This window comes from Ammodytes marinus, assembly GCF_949987685.1.
Source record: "Ammodytes marinus genome assembly, chromosome: 7".
Lineage (NCBI taxonomy): Eukaryota > Metazoa > Chordata > Actinopteri > Uranoscopiformes > Ammodytidae > Ammodytes > Ammodytes marinus.
Window position 1 is genome coordinate 29,204,821 of NC_137211.1, and position 16,023 is coordinate 29,220,843.

Consider the following 16,023-nt stretch of genomic DNA (forward strand, 5'->3'; position numbering starts at 1 on the left):
ATGTCACACTATATAGTTAGGATGCTTTCTAAACTTTTTGGTTGGTAGCCATGTTGAAGCTGTAATGAAAGCGTTTTTTTCCCAGCATCTCTCTGTACTCTTTCTGGCTCTTTGTGCCGGGCTCGACTGGCCCTTTTTTTTTGACAATGCTTCAGTTGCCTGGGGGTATCTTACTGTAGCAAACCATCTGTTCAGGCTACTATGCACACTGTGCAAGACTGGCTACATTTCTGTCACAAATGCTGCATCTTGCATCTCCAACCCCCACCACCACTAACACAAAGTAGCCATTTTCTTTTAAGCGCTTTCCATTTTCTCCACTGTTGCACGCCTGGAGCCGCTGCTGGCAAAATGTGTTTCACCTCATTAGCTCGACTGACGTGCAACTGACCGTATTTGAGAGATCAATGAGGAGGCCCTTTTTTTGTTGACAGCCGGGCAAACTAGCAGATGTACAAGAGGCGGATATACCTATACAGTGTGTGCACAAGACGCCAGGGACTGAGGAATAATCCGTTTCAAATATGTAAAGATGATGCATCATTAAAAGGCATTAATGAGCATCTGCGTCAAAACAGCAAAGTCTGCCACCATATTCCACTCCTCTCAGCTGATCATTTGAGGTGGTGTGGTGTGGTGTGGTTACGAAAACAAGAAGGCATTCTGTAAATTATACATTTGAGAAATGTATGGACTCGGAGAATTTCCCCTCACTCTGCCTGCTGAAATTTACATCGAGGTCCATTATAAATAACTTAGTGGTTCATTTCTGAAAACATAGCATTCGCTGAGTGTCACTCAGAGGTTGTGAAAGGAAGCGAGGTCTTATTAATAAATATATACATGCATCAAAAAGACGTGAACTACATTTATTGAGACTGCCCCTGAACTTCTTATTTGTTTAAATAAGCTATCCGCAATGGAGAGCAGAACACTAACATGCATGCCGATGCATACCACACACACACAGACACCTAAATACACAGTGAGACACACACACACACACACACACACACACACACAGAGACAAACACACATACACACACATTCAGACACACATGCACATACACATGCAAACACAAATGCACACACGCACAAACAGACACACACACAATCTTGGAAAAACAAAGACATGGATGAATTAGGCGCTGAAATCAAAGAATGACGCAGATTCATGATAGCATTCTGGTCTGAACACTAACCCCAATCAATCCAGGCTTCTTGGATGATCCTCTGAGGACACTTGAGCCCCGATTAAAATATCATTAATATACTTTTTTCCTGCCCAGCCTTCTCTACACACCCCATGAAGTAGGCCCTGATCAAAGCCATTCTTCTCTCCCAAGTTAACTGCATCATTAGTGGGCAAACCATCGAGCAGTCCTTTGCCGCTGTCACTGGGATTTAGTGGTGAGGTGTTAACTACACTTTTAATGGATTCACTGACGAACAAACGGACCAAATCAGCAGTTTGGGGTTTCAAGATGCAGACAGTGGTGTGGCACGTCATTTATCTTAGTGTTTGTGTGTGTGTTTGTGGGATTTGGAATATTGATTCAAGTTTAATCTTTGTTTTAAGTGGAAGGCCCTCTCGTAGTGCTGGGTCGGTGGGGTTATTTCTAGGGAGAGATATCTCAGACTGCTCGTGCTTAATTAGGAACGATGGAATACAAAAAAAAGATTTGCACGCAATGATAGCTCTCTCAAAAAATCTGAAGAGGAAAAAATTAAAACATCAGGGGACTGGCTTAGTTTTTTTTTTTTCTTTTACCTCTTAGGGTGCAAAATATGGCTTGTTCAACAACCAAGACACCACGGTGGGCAGCCAAAAGTCCTCAGAGTTTATCCCCTTTATTCCCCCTGAGAGGCCCAGTCATGAAGCCTTTCTACTAATGCCGTTAAGCAGGTGCTGCAATTGAGATAACACTACAGAGGTGTGAGGGCTGCGTTATATATACAGAGGACGGGGCTAGGTTCATCCTTGTGGCTTTTTAAACTTTGGCTGATCACACCTTGGCCGTCGCTTCCCCTGCCAAGACAAAACAATTTACAGGAACAGAACATATGCTCCGCAGTCCAATAAACAAAACCTTTGCGGTACAGAAACAAACATTTGGGTATTTTTTTTTAAACTGTGAGCCCTCTCTCCATATTAGCCTGCTCCTATTTCTTCGAAGTAATCATAATGTGCTTACAAAGCCCATCATAAATGACATGCTTTATATACCTACACTCAGGAAAACAATCTGCTATTCAAAGTCCTTCATTCTGTCTGCAACAAGGCGTTTAAACCTCGACAGTATAGTCTCTGGATAAAAAAAAAAAGTCTTACTAATTGAAAATACGAGTTTTTCATTGCTTGTGTATCATTCGTCTTCATCAGCCTTATTTATTTATTTATGTTACCATCCTCTCTTGTGTTGTCTGTCTGCTGTCTATATGTAAATGTTTGTATGGGACTGTTTGAACTGAATTGCGCTTTGGGATAATTAAAGGTGAAGTAAGCGATTTATTTATGTTAATATAAGTGTTAAATCACTCTTTATTCATACAGTGATCACTTATATAGTGTGCTCGTTTCATCAAGCCGATCCCTCAGTCACTCGCTCTGCATGTAATCGGCAAATACACTTTTTGGGAATCCCACTACTGATAACCAATCAGAAGAGAGAACGCTACAAACCGGCACGCGTCTCACTGCCGGTGCCTGTGCAGAGTGACAGATGGGTGAATGTGTATGCGCCTACAATGGCAGAGCAGGTAAAAATCCTTCCCAATGTCTGTTTTGATGGTTTTTATTTTATCACACTTATGGATCTGAGATGATGCTAGATAACTCGCTGCTTGAAGACCCCAGTGCATTAATGTGGTGACGTGGGGACGAGGGAGGGGACTGCTAACTGCAGTCACTGACAGGAAGTTAGCTAAACTGACCATACCGCTTACTGAACCTTTAAAGTTTGGTTTGAAGTTGAACTTGATATTTACCCTGTGAAGGTGACGAGGGGGCTCTTCTATGACGGGTAACAGCCTCCTGCTTTGTCCTGATGGAGGCCTTTGGGCTGAAGGCCTTGGCCTCCTGACCGGACGACAGATGAAACGATATGGTATCCTTCGCCTCCGAGACCTGTGAGAAGCAGAAGGTTTCAAAAATGTTTAGTAACAAACAGAAATGAATGCTATAGTACAGAGAAGAAGAAGAGATGTGTGGCGATCAGTGTTGCCACAGTTACTTTGAAAAAGTAATCTGATTACTGATTACTAGTTACTCCTTAAAATAGTAACTTAGTTACTTTACTGATGACTTGATGTTAAAAGTAACTAAGTTAGATTACAAGTTACTTTAAACGTTACTTTACAGGTTTTGAAACCCATATATCTCAATTTAAAACATGCACATATTAAGAATCATTGAAAATACATAAAATAAAGCTTGTAGGCTAGTAGCCTATAGGCATACTGTTTTCAAAATAATAAAAATTATGGTTTAAAAAATGTAATAAAAAAATAAAAAATTCCCCCCCCATGAAAATAAATGCATTCCTCCAAAGTGCAAAGACAGTAGCAGTGTCTTTAAACTTAACGTGCTTGGCCCTTCACTCTCATGCATTAATTTGACTTTTCTCTGCAATGTCTCATGTGTTGATAGACTGGGTGTGTGCGGCCATCGGTCGCCACGTTTCTATAAGTTTCCAAGTTTTAAATACTTCTATCTCTTCAACGTCACCGTACCCGAATCCTAAATATCCCCATAGCAGACGCTATATTCTATGGGGGGAAAACGTTTGTTTTGCGCCACAGTTCAGCTTAGACTCGGCCGTAATGCTGCTGCACACACACACACACACACACACACACACACACACACACACACACACACACTGCATGTCAGAGACGAGGGGCGCTACCAAAAAGACGAGAGGAGCGGTTGGAGCGTTTAGAGACACATGCGTGCACATTTATTTACATTAAATCGCAATTGCAGTCATTTGTGCAGTTATGTAAAATGTTTTACTAAGGAAAATGACAGAAAAAGTAACGCACAGTGACTTTGATGAGTAACTTTAATCTGATTACTGGTTTGGACATAGTAACGCGTTAGATTACTCGTTACTGAAAAAAGAGGTCCGATGCCGGTAACGCGTTACTAAGTAACACGTTACAGGCATCACTGGTGGCGATGACATGTAGTTAATTTCAAACTCTCTGAGCTGTGTGAAAATGTAAACCTTAGGTGCAACACTTTGAGTCATAACAAGATGACGACATTCACATCCCAAAATAGATGGGACCTGCGTAGAAAAGGCGTGCTGCAGATTGAGATGAGTATGTCAAGTGCAGAACTTTTAAAACATGATGTAATCTTATATCATATTACTAGGTTTGGCCAAAGACAACAATGCCTAAAAATTATTTGTAGCTATAGCGCTTAAATGCATTTTGGTTACATTCAAGCCATCACCAAGCAAGTTGACACAAAGTTGATTAAGCCTTTCAGCTCCACAAAATACTGTCTCTACTGTCAGCTCCCCCCCCCCCCCCCCCCCCCCCCCCCCCAACACTGGCGCGGGAGCTCAGACAATCCAGAGAAGCAGCCAAGAACTTTTTTCAGTTGTTGATTCTGCATGCACGATCACAGAAGGCTTTACCTCATGTAGATGTGCCGACAGTGTTGTTATAATTACCCGAAATTCCTCATGGGTGGTGACAGAAGTTACGCAACATAGCTTTAAATTATGTAAACGTTTCTGTCTTCAGGGAAACATATGTTTTGACGGCTGAGAGGAGCTGGAAACAGCACATTGTCTTTACACCTTTCAATGCATTCTTTACATTGTGTTCCTTTCACAAAGACATATTTTTGCTCCAGTGCTATTGTGATACCTGAGCTTTGCCTGGAGTGGAGAGCCTTGCAGGGCTCTGACTGCTGGCAGCAGAGATGTGTGTGCTGTAGACCATGACTCTGTGGGGGTTTGGCTGTGCACCTCCCTGAAGAAGGAGCTGGATCATCCCTCCCCTCTTCACCTGGGCCGGCTCCTGGAAGGGGCACCACACCCCCCAACGCAGGCACTGCAGGAAGGCTGCTCGGGAGGTGGACGTGACGGACAGCTGTGGAAAGGGATAAAAATAAACACAATATTAAAAGAAATAATTCACCCATACGGAACCGGCGTTATATCATTAAAAAATCGCTATTATTATATAAAGAATGAGGTTTTTCTTCCTTCAGTCTTCCCTTGGCCCAGCTCTCCTCTTAATCCTTACCCTACATTTTCCCATGCGTGATGTCACACATGGGAAAATGTAGAATTAGACAGCGAGACCATAAAACACTCTTTCTCCCTTTTCTTTACATTTTGCACATTTATACTACATAGGATCTCAGGAGTTCAATACACTTTCATATTCCAACCGGTGAAATAGCTCTTTAAAGGACATTCAGACACCCATATGATTATGGAAACAACCTTAAATGAAAATTTCTGGGTCTCCACAGAGAATAGTCTTTCTTTAACGTCAAATAAATGTTAATGCTTTAAGATCCTGGCCTGCAAATCTATTTCAATATGTCTATGATGTTGGTCAACTACGTATGTATTGACAGCTTCCCTGTCTAAATGGTTTGCAATACTGCTTTTAAGGTGACGTCTTGACCTGACTCTGGGTCCTAGGTCCGGGGCATGTCGCTAGCTACTGAGGGCTACTTTGTTTACCTAGGCTGTGTATTACCACATGATGTTTTTTTTTCACCGCACACACAGTGCAGACAGGTAGAGGATCGTGAGGAGACATTCACAGATTTTGACAAAAATCAACAAGCGGTTTCCAGAATCACTGGTTCCACCTTTAAGGAAATGCTATCATAAAGCATATTGAAAAGAGTTTTAAACACATAAACATAAAGAACAGATAAACACACAACAGAAACAGTGAACACACAAATAAAAGACAAAATAAAATAAACAACAAACATGGCATACTCTACTTAACAGGTTTCATACAGGTGTGGTCACGCAGTTGATCAGAGAGGCAAGAGAAGGGAAAGGAGACCTAGCAGTGCTGTGGCTCGATCTCACCAATGCTTATGGATCCATTCCTCATAAGCTGGTGAAAACAGCACTGGACCGGCACCATGTCTCAGGTAAAATCAGGGACCTTATCTTGGACTATTACAAGAGCTGAGAGTCACCTCTGGGACAGTTATATCTGAGTGGCATCGGCTGGAGAAAGGGATCATCACTGGATGCACCATTTCAGTGATCCTCTTTGCCTTGGCCATGAACATGCTGGTCAAGTCAGCCGAAGTCGAGTGCAGAGGTCCGCTCACCAAGTCTGGAGTCCACCAGCCCCCCATCAGAGCCTTTATGGACGACCTGACAGTAACAACAACGTCAGTGCCGGGGTGTCGATGGATCCTTCAGGGCTTGGAGAAGATCATCAATTGGGCTCGGATGTGTTTCAAGCCTGCAAAATCTAGGTCCCTGGTTCTGAAGAGAGGGAAAGTGACTGACAAGTTCCACTTCTCTCTGGACGGTACCCAGATTCCATCGGTGACTGAGAAACCCATCAAGAGCCTCGGAAAGACCTTTGATTGCACCCTTAAAGACGTTGCATCCATCAATGCCACAAATCGGGAGCTAAAGGCGTGGCTGACAGCAGTGGACAAGTCGGGTCTGCCTGGTAAATCCAAGGCCTGGATTTACCAGCACGGTGTTCTCCCCAGGATTCTGTGGCCCCAGCTGGTGTACAAGTTCCATATAACAACGGTACAGGGCTTCGAGAGGAGGATCAGCTGTTATCTCCGTAGATGGCTGGGCCTGCCACAAAGCTTGAGTAGCATCGCACAACAACAAACTGAAGCTCCCCATTAGCAGCCTGAATGAGAAGTTTATGGTTACCCGTGCAAGAGAGGTGCTGCAGTACAGGGAATCCAGTGATCCAAAGGTCTCCAAGGCTGGCATCGTAGTCAGGACTGGGAGGAAGTGGAGGGCGCAGGAAGCAGTCGAGCAGGCGGAGTCACACTTGCGTCACAGCGTGCTGGTCGGCCCAGTGGCATCCGGACGAGCAGGGCTTGGCAGCGTTGCAACCACGCGCTACGACAAAGCCCTGGGCAAAGACAGACGCCGATTGGTCCAAGAGGAAGTGAGAGCAGGCGTGGAGGAACTGTGTGCTAGCAAGATGGTGGGGATGCAACAGCAAGGCGCATGGACGAGATGGGAACAGGCAGTGGACCGCGAGCTGATTGCGTCCGTCTATGACGTCTTACCCAGCCCATCCAACCTCTTCTGCTGGGGCAAGGTTGACGCACCATCATGTCCTTTGTGCCTCAGAAGAGGAACTCTAGAGCATATCCTCAGCTGTTGCCCAAAAGCCCTGGGAGAAGGACGCTACACTTGGCGCACATGGCCAGGTGCTGAAGGCGATAGCAGAAACCATCTTCAACAGCATCACTCAGAACAAGCCTCTCCAACCAGCAAGGCAGGCGATTGCGTTCATTGGAGCAGGGGAGAAGCCTAAGCCCCAGCCAAGAGGGGCAGCGGGACTCCTTGGAAGCGCACCGGACTGGCAGATGAAGGCCCACCTGGGAAAGCAGCTCAGATTCCCAGAGCACATCGTGGAAACCACCCTGAGACCAGACCTAGTCCTGTTCTCAGATTCAACAAAACAGGTGGTCCTACTGGAGCTGACAGTTCCCTGGGAAGAGCGCATGGAAGAGGCCAATGAGAGGAAGCGTGCCAAGTACGGCAACTTAGTGGAGGAGTGCCACAGTCGTGGGTGGCGTGCCCGGTGTGTGCCAATAGAGGTGGGCTGTAGAGGCTTTGCAGCACAATCTCTCTGCAAAGCATACAGCATGCTTGGAATCGCAGGTGCACGCCAGAGAAAGGCCATCAAGACCACCACAGAGGCAGCTGAGAAGGCCTCTAGATGGCTGTGGATCAAAAGGGGTGATCCGTGGGTACATGCTACTTAGACACAAATTGGGACTTGATCAATCCCGGCTGGGTCACCTGGGTGAGGGTGTATGATGTTGCGAGACCCGAAACACCCACTGACCCCAGGTTCCATCACTGATGATGTGTCTAAGTAGCCTGGCTCCGCCCGCCCGCCTACTTCCGGCCAAATTTCATTTTCCCTTCAGTAGTCAGTCTGGGTGTACAGCGCATTTCACAGATTCTCCGGAGAATCTACAATCGTCCAATCAGCGAACAGAGCGAGTGGCTGAGAACGCTCCAGTTTCAGTTGAATGCTGCGTTCCTTTATGCTCAGAAGAAGGAGATTTCCGACTTGGTAGTTCCGAGTTCCGACCTGTCTGTGTTCCAGTGCATCTGCTCGCGAAAGTATGGACGCCTAAAACCTTTCTCGTCCAAATAACTAAACGTTAGGCTCTAACAAGTTACTGTTGCCAGGTACCGGTAGATTCATAGACTACAATATGTAGTGAAGTCGGAAATTTCAGAGTTTCCTGTCCAACTGGAAGGCACCATCAAAAGCCGGCTCATGACACACGTGATGACCAAACGTGATGCGATTGGTTGGCTAATCCAGAGTGGCACTGGGCAGATCCAATAGTTTTAAACTTCGACAGACACCCGCCTCCAAGTGAGTGAACGTTTGCCAATTACAGCACTTCCAGACCTTCTGTACAAATGAAATGAAGTACGATGGTCTGGTTGGACCAGGCTAGTGTCTAAGTGCATCGATAGATGTATATTAAACTAACTAAGGACATTGTTTAAACTAAAGGTAAATGTTAAGCAAAAAATAAAGTCAAAAAGGTATCACGAAGGTCACTTCAGCGCTGCTATACAGTCCAGGAAAGATTGCCATATCTACATTTCTCTGCTTTCCCTGTAATCTCATAACGGATTTTCTCCATATAAAGAGTACTAGAGAACTCATTGAGCCATATATCAAAGCAGGGGGCTGTCTCCTCATTCCAAACCTTAAAGCGGACCTATGATACTTTTTGACTTTTATGACCTATAAACGTTGTTATGATGATTTATAGTCATGTTTAACCATACTAGATTATCAAATAATGACGTATATGCATTTCGACGTATTCCCTGCTTACCGTCTGGGGTGTCTGTGCAGAGTAACCAATCACAACGAAGTTGGGTTTTCAGGAAGGGAGGGGAGGGGGAGGAAATGTCAAAAGCAAAGTGTTTACAGGGCATGCTGGATCGCCAAAATAAGAGAAAGAGCTTCCCGAAAATCTACATAGTTTTTTGTGATGTGATTCGTGTCAGGTTGCTCTATAGCAGTGTAAAACAAGAAATTAAGACCAGAAAAGTAGTATAATAGGTCCTCTTTAAGAATATATTTTTTTAGCGATAACCATCCCATACTTGATAGACTTACGAAAAGATTTAAATTGAATTGAGTATTTTATATTTAATAAATGAGATATGGGTGACACCAAGCAGCATCTTACAGCGGAGCAAAGCGGTGTGCAGCCTAATGAAAAACTTGCATTAGACAGTACATTAGGAGTACACCAGGAATACATTACTGGTCTGCAAACTAAACAAATAAATTACAGCATTATCCATAAAACTAAATCGCCAAGGTAATCAATAAATCATTTGATTATAGCTCAGAAGACAATATAGAAATGGCAAATTTACAACATGGCTTCCAAACTAAATGGACTGCGGTTGGTTTTAGCATATTACCACAGCTGACAGTTCAGGTCAATACATTATGGGCCTAAATAATAGGTCACTCCATACAGCTTAATTGTGTTTGAACATGATTTACAATGAGCCCCAGTGCACCTCTCTACTCCAGCCATCCCCAGGAAATCATCCAAGGGGGGGTCTCAGAGGTTTCGGACAAATTGATTAATAAGCTGGTCCGGCCCTTAGACAATCCTAATAAATAAAAGAGTTGGCTGCTCCACACATCCTTTCAAGACAAACGGGAGCATACTATATTGGTTTACTCAACACTTAAAATTCCCCTGAGCAGAATTTTTTACATTTTAGACCATTATCCGATACTATACTATACTATAGGTCATCAATCATTGATATTCCTTTAAGCTTTTTTCTCCATGTCATCAGGTCATATTATGGAAAAACAGGAACTGCCTTGTAGGCGTCTTGAGGCAGATCTTTCCGATATACAAATGTGCTTTAAGTGCTTTTAAAGAGTGCAAATCCAAACCTCATTACGTAATGAGACGGTACAATTTGAAAATAATAAATAATAACAATCTCAATTGCTCTTTAAGGGGTGTGTCGTAACTGGGGCAAGGTAATGACATGCACCTTTTTTAACCCATGTATGATCATGTGTTTTATTAATTTGCACTGTCCCCTTCTTAAATAAACTGAATTGAATTGAACCTTAGTTCTTCAAAATGTGGGTCTGACTCAGGTCTGTATACGGCTGGCTATGGCTTCAAGATGCAGTACTTTATGGTCTGTCCATGCACCAGACAGCAGCCATCCTAACTGTCAAGAAGAAAACAGCCCTGTTTACTCCACCACACCAGACATAAAACATCCAAACTCCTTTAAAGCTGTCATTGTCCATGGGAACAAACTGTTCTTTTAGCAGGCACAAGCTGAAATGATAGTGTCCAGGACAAAAACAAGATGTATTTTACCAGGCTGGATATTATAAATAACTCTCAGGAGAGTAAAACAGATTTCCAGTAAGCTGGGCGAGAAGTATACAAGATGAAAACAACATTGTTTTTCATTTATCGATTGAGTTATTCTGTTCCCCCCCTGCCACCATAGCCCTATATAAAGGCAAAACAAGTCGGACAGTTTAAAGTGATAGGGTAGTTCACCTGCAGTGCCGCGCTAGATCCCCAGAGAGACAAAATAGAGTCGTGTACGACATCCCATGAAACAATTACAGATAAGACCACAGGTAACAGCTGTGACCAGGACCAAGAGACAAGAATGAACACCTTGGAAAGACAGACAACATCAGCCATCTGAAGACCAGAAGCCGTCCTAAAGCCTTGTTTCCACTGAGCGGCACGGTTCTTTTCAGCACGGTATGGTTTGGCAGGGCAGGCGGGGTTTATGCAGGACGGGGATAGCTTCGGTCAGAGTATTATACAGTATATGGGTCAAAGCTGGACGAAAGAGGACAAAAATAAGTATAGGTCGGCTCACACTTTTGACAATGGAAAGGCAAAATAAATGCGTACTGAACCACACCGCTCAGTGGAAACAAGGCTTGAGAATCCACTGGGTATAGTTCCCAATATAGAGGATGTAGATTTAAGGTTTTGAAAGGCAAGAGATGTTTCACTGAGAACACAAAAGACAAAAGTAGACTTCAAAAGTTTTTTTTTTAAATGAGGTGATGTGTGGACCGATACATACTGTATGAAGGATAGCATTAGAACATGAGGAGCACAGATGTCCAGCTTGATTGGCATCAACTGTTTGCAATATTCTTCTCCATTACACTAGTTGTGTGCCGTGTAACATTCAATCATATGCACAGCACAGACAATACAACCTTAAAGGCCAGGACACACCGGTCCGACTACCCGAAAATGGAGTCTGCCGTTTCAGGCAGCTCCAGTCTGCCCGTTGCAGCCAAAAAAGTGCCAAGAACACACCGAGCCGACTACTGACTTTCCGTGCGCTCTGCGCTTGCGCGGGACGTAATGTCTCCATAACAGCAGGCGGCGCTAATCTGTATTGTGGCCCAAAAAAATACGGAAGCCGGAAATGCTGGGAAAGCTCTCTAGACCATAAACAGAGATATAAATACGTATTTATATTTATGGACCATAAAGAGCACAATTTTTAGCAGAGTGTCGAGCATGGTGTCAAGCAGTCAACAAGGGTTGATGCATGTGAGTAATCGCTGAATGAAACAAACAATCACATTAAAACAATGGCTAACTGTTGTTAGCTGTGTGTGCTACCCGCCTCACTTCCGGGCTTCACTGATTCGCTAGCCCTCCACCAATCAAATTGCTCCAACTGAAAGACTGCCCGCCACCAATTGAACATGTTCAATCGGCTCAAAAGAAGCCCGACGACATCTACGACGACCGACGTCACGGCACACACCAAACAGATTCGTGTCCCCGCCCCTTCCAGACTCTCCAACGGCGATTATCGGGCCGGTGTGTCCTGGCCTTAAGGGTATGTGGTATTTTGTTTTGTTGATGTTAAATGTTAGCTCTCTCAGCATTCATTCAGCAGGGCCTTTTCCGTCAAACTCTGTAAATATTTGCGATAGATTGGCTTTACATTTCTTGACGTTTCAAAAAGCTCATGCCCGATGCTGATTGGCAGTTAAGACAAAATGCTTGGCAGTGATTGACGAAGCAAACAACTCTTTGTGGAAAAAAATCAGGTCCTCCAATCTTATGACCAAACATAGATCATTTTTAGGCTTTCAAACAAACAGCCCATTCCGTCTTTGTTGTTCTGAGGAGGGTAGTTATAAAATGTCAGATTTATTATGTATTTATGCAAAGTAACCTTGCCTTCCAGTTAGCTTGCTAACAAAGCCTAAGGTCAAGTATTCAGATAGGTTAATGGAGCTGACATTTTGCCCCCCACAACTACTAATAGTGCTCTGCAGCAGGGACTTAAGAGTGCTATTAAGGTTTAAGATACACCAGCCCCCTGCCAAATCAGAAAATTCACAATTGTTTGCAATACAAAAGAACAGATGTATCAGGAGAACTAACCAATCTTCCTAATACTGTATACCATCTGGTATTAGGGTTATTAAAAATAGGACGGCAGTCATTCAAATTACATTTTTAATGAAAATGCCTTCACCTGATATTACATGTAAGGTCTATTTATGATTCATTTTATTTTCTATTTATTTTATCGATTGCATTGTTATTTATTTTACCTTTATTACCTTTTATCTTGCTGTCCTTGACCTCTGTTGGTCTGTTTATTGATCTGTGCTTTTTGACATTGAATATTTTTTAATGTTGTTTGTGTGATTGTGGATGAGGTAAGCAGCATGCAAATGAACCGCCCCTTGTGTGATCAATCAAGTTGTCTAATTTAAATCTAATCTAATCAACACATATTTTAAAGGTGCATGGTTACCATTTCCACAGCCATGACTCGGAAATGGCCAGCATCCAAAATGGTGTTGACCTTGCCTGTTGGTGTTTCTGACACAGCTATAGAGATTGGTCAGACATATACAGAGAATTGCCTATTGCCTGTCCGACACATACAATAAGCAGGGGGGGGGGGGGACAGATGTACTCTTTTCCTATCATTAAATATCTCTTATGTACATCTAAGAAGACCTCTTCAAAGCCCAAGACCCCAGATGCAGATCAATACTCCATTCCTCTCGAGAGGGACTTGGTTTATCAGACTATCATTTCACCCCCAAGCAGCACACAGACATTACCAGCAATTTCTTTTGAATTATAACTCCAGAAATATATGGCGGCCATAAAACAGATAGCAGCATGCCCCCCCCCCCTTGAGGCATTGCCTGTTTTCCTATCTCATGGGGGTGGAATTAATACGGTGTTTTATACGAAACATTCAATCAAACCAGTCTATTTTCAAAGTGATGATTTTGTAGAAATGATCCAACTAGAGAGAGATCATTTTATGGCATGGGGAGTAGCCAGTAAAAAAATTGTGAGGCACTTTGTCTAATGTGTCGCTTTTTTTTTCTTTTTCTTTATTCTCTTCCAAGCACTCTTTGTCTCTGACATATATCTGTGCTACCGCTGAACACCACGGAAAGAACAAAATGAGTGTCTAGCACATGACCCCAACACTCACTTCTTGTATTATTCAATGAATATATATTCCGTTAGCCGAAATGCCTGCTGGGCTCTGAGCGAATGAGAGGGACAAAGGACCAATCAGGGGTCTCTTCTATAGGGACGCCTATAGAAAAAAGCTTTTATCTCTTCTACACTCACTGCTTATCGCAACACTTTGTCAGTCTGCCAATCACAAGAAACTGAGAACTATGTTCAGTATTGTTGAAGTGGGGTTGTATGAGATACTAATGCATAGTTAGCGTGTTACCTTATGGTGATGGAGATCAGTGCAGACTAACAGACTAACTAATGCTTAAGTAACTCATAAAAGCACATTTCAAAAATACTGAACTTAACACGTTTTACCATTAGCTACATATCTTCAAACGCATCTGAAGGAAACACCTATTACGAGGATCAAATAAGTGGTGATGTTATGGCCCAAATGATGATGACATTTCTCTATCACAATGGCATTGAAGATGAAGTAAGCTATTTTATTCATACAGTGATCACTTATATAGTGTGCACGTTTCATAAAGCCGTTCTCTCAGTCACCTGCTCTGCATGTAATCAGCAAATAAGCTTTTCGGGGATCCCACTACTGATAACCAATCAGAAGACAGAGCGCTACAAACCGGCACCCTCAATGGCGGAGCAGGTAAAAATCCTTCCCAATGTCTGTTTTGATGGTTTTTAATCATATTTTACCACACTTATGGCTCTGAGATGATGGTAGATAACTCGCTGCTTGAAGACCGCAGTGCATTAATGTGGTGACGTAGGGACGAGGGAGGGGACTGCTAACTGCAGTAACTGACAGGAAGTTAACTAAAAGAACCATTCCGCTTACTGAACCTTTAAAGCATGCACAGCACAACACAATAATTCCATTCTAGACGCAAAGCTGGTAGCAATATGAATCCCTAGCATGATTTCAGTGTGCCTCAGAACGGTATGCTCTACATATGAACTGCATAAAGCGCTGACAGCTTGGGTTGGCAAACAATAGGAATTGAAGGAATCTCAAAGAGACTCTTAGGTGTTGCTTTGAGTAAACAAACTGGGATAATAGTTGCATTCCAAGCCAGGCAGTAAAAATTCTACATTATAGCTACATGTAATCCTTGTAAACAAAAGAGTCCACAACGTTTTTCGGAGGCATACGTGAGCTTAAGAAACAACAATACAGCAGCTTCTATGATTATACGAGAGCTGAGATCAACGTGACACTGACATGTGGGTTGAGGCAGTTTGAATGGTATTCTGTTAGGGGATACTGTGCTGTATATAGGGGGGGGGGGGAGTCAGCTGATGTATGCATGCGTTAAAAAAGGCCTCCAGAGTGGGAAGAGAAAGTTCCTTAGACGGTCAGACGCCATCGACTCAATTCTGAGCACCGCCGTAACTCAGCTAGTCCTAATCAATGGCAGAGCCTGCTGGGTGACAGCAAAGAGACACCAAATCAATGACATTATATTTCAGTGGATATAAAGAATGACTTATTCCACTCACTCACACTGTTTTGGGGAGGAAACAGTTCAATTAATCAGGGAGAGGGGGGGGGGTTTGCCTTTTTTAGAAGCGTTTGCCATGGTGCTCGACAATATGGTTGACAAGACAGAATGATCAATAGCCAATTTCCCCCAAAGTGTGATTACACTGTTGATTTAAGCGTTAAAGGCTATATTTAAAATGAGAAGTCGTTAACTCTCGAGTCGGAGAGCAACCAAGCACTTGTTTCCACAGTGCACTAAGAAGAGAAAACACAAACTGTAGCCTGAGGCACAAACAAGGCAGCAAGCAAAACTTTTTCATAAAGTTTCTACTGAAAACAATAACAGAAAGCAGTGTCACACATAATTGCCCTCCAAACTGGAAAAGAGTTCTCGAAAAGGGAAGAATCAATCAAGCTTGTTTTTATAAGTGTAAAATGTAATTATGTAGCATCTCCTGACAAATACAAGAACACAGTGTCTCTGCTTCAAATCTCATGTCTGTAACCCACGGCAAGGAAAGGTAATCATCACACTTTTTTGGGAAGGCAATAAAACTGATTTTATCAAAAGACGGCTGAAGGGCCAAACCACAGCAGAAAATACAGACCTAGTCTAAATCACTTCTAACTGAAAAAAAAAATAATGAGGGTAGGGGAGGATGGGGGGAGGGGTCTTCTTATACATTATAGAAACAACACCAATAATTAAAAAATAATAAGAAGAATTCTGAATTTATATTGCTTCGCTTATTCAAATATGTCCAAATACAGTATATAA

General features: G+C 43.1%; 1 protein-coding gene across 1 annotated transcript in view; it reads right to left on the reverse strand.

Annotated features, from left to right (window-relative positions):
- nphp4 (nephronophthisis 4) overlaps positions 1-16,023 on the reverse strand; it is a gene marked incomplete at both ends in the record, with an annotated part of 214,761 nt that overhangs the window by 104,133 nt on the left and 94,605 nt on the right. The window contains 2 exons of the mRNA XM_080030989.1: positions 2,989-3,127; positions 4,885-5,109. Coding sequence (XP_079887115.1) covers positions 2,989-3,127; positions 4,885-5,109 — 364 coding nt within the window. The remainder of the gene's footprint in view (positions 1-2,988; positions 3,128-4,884; positions 5,110-16,023) is intronic.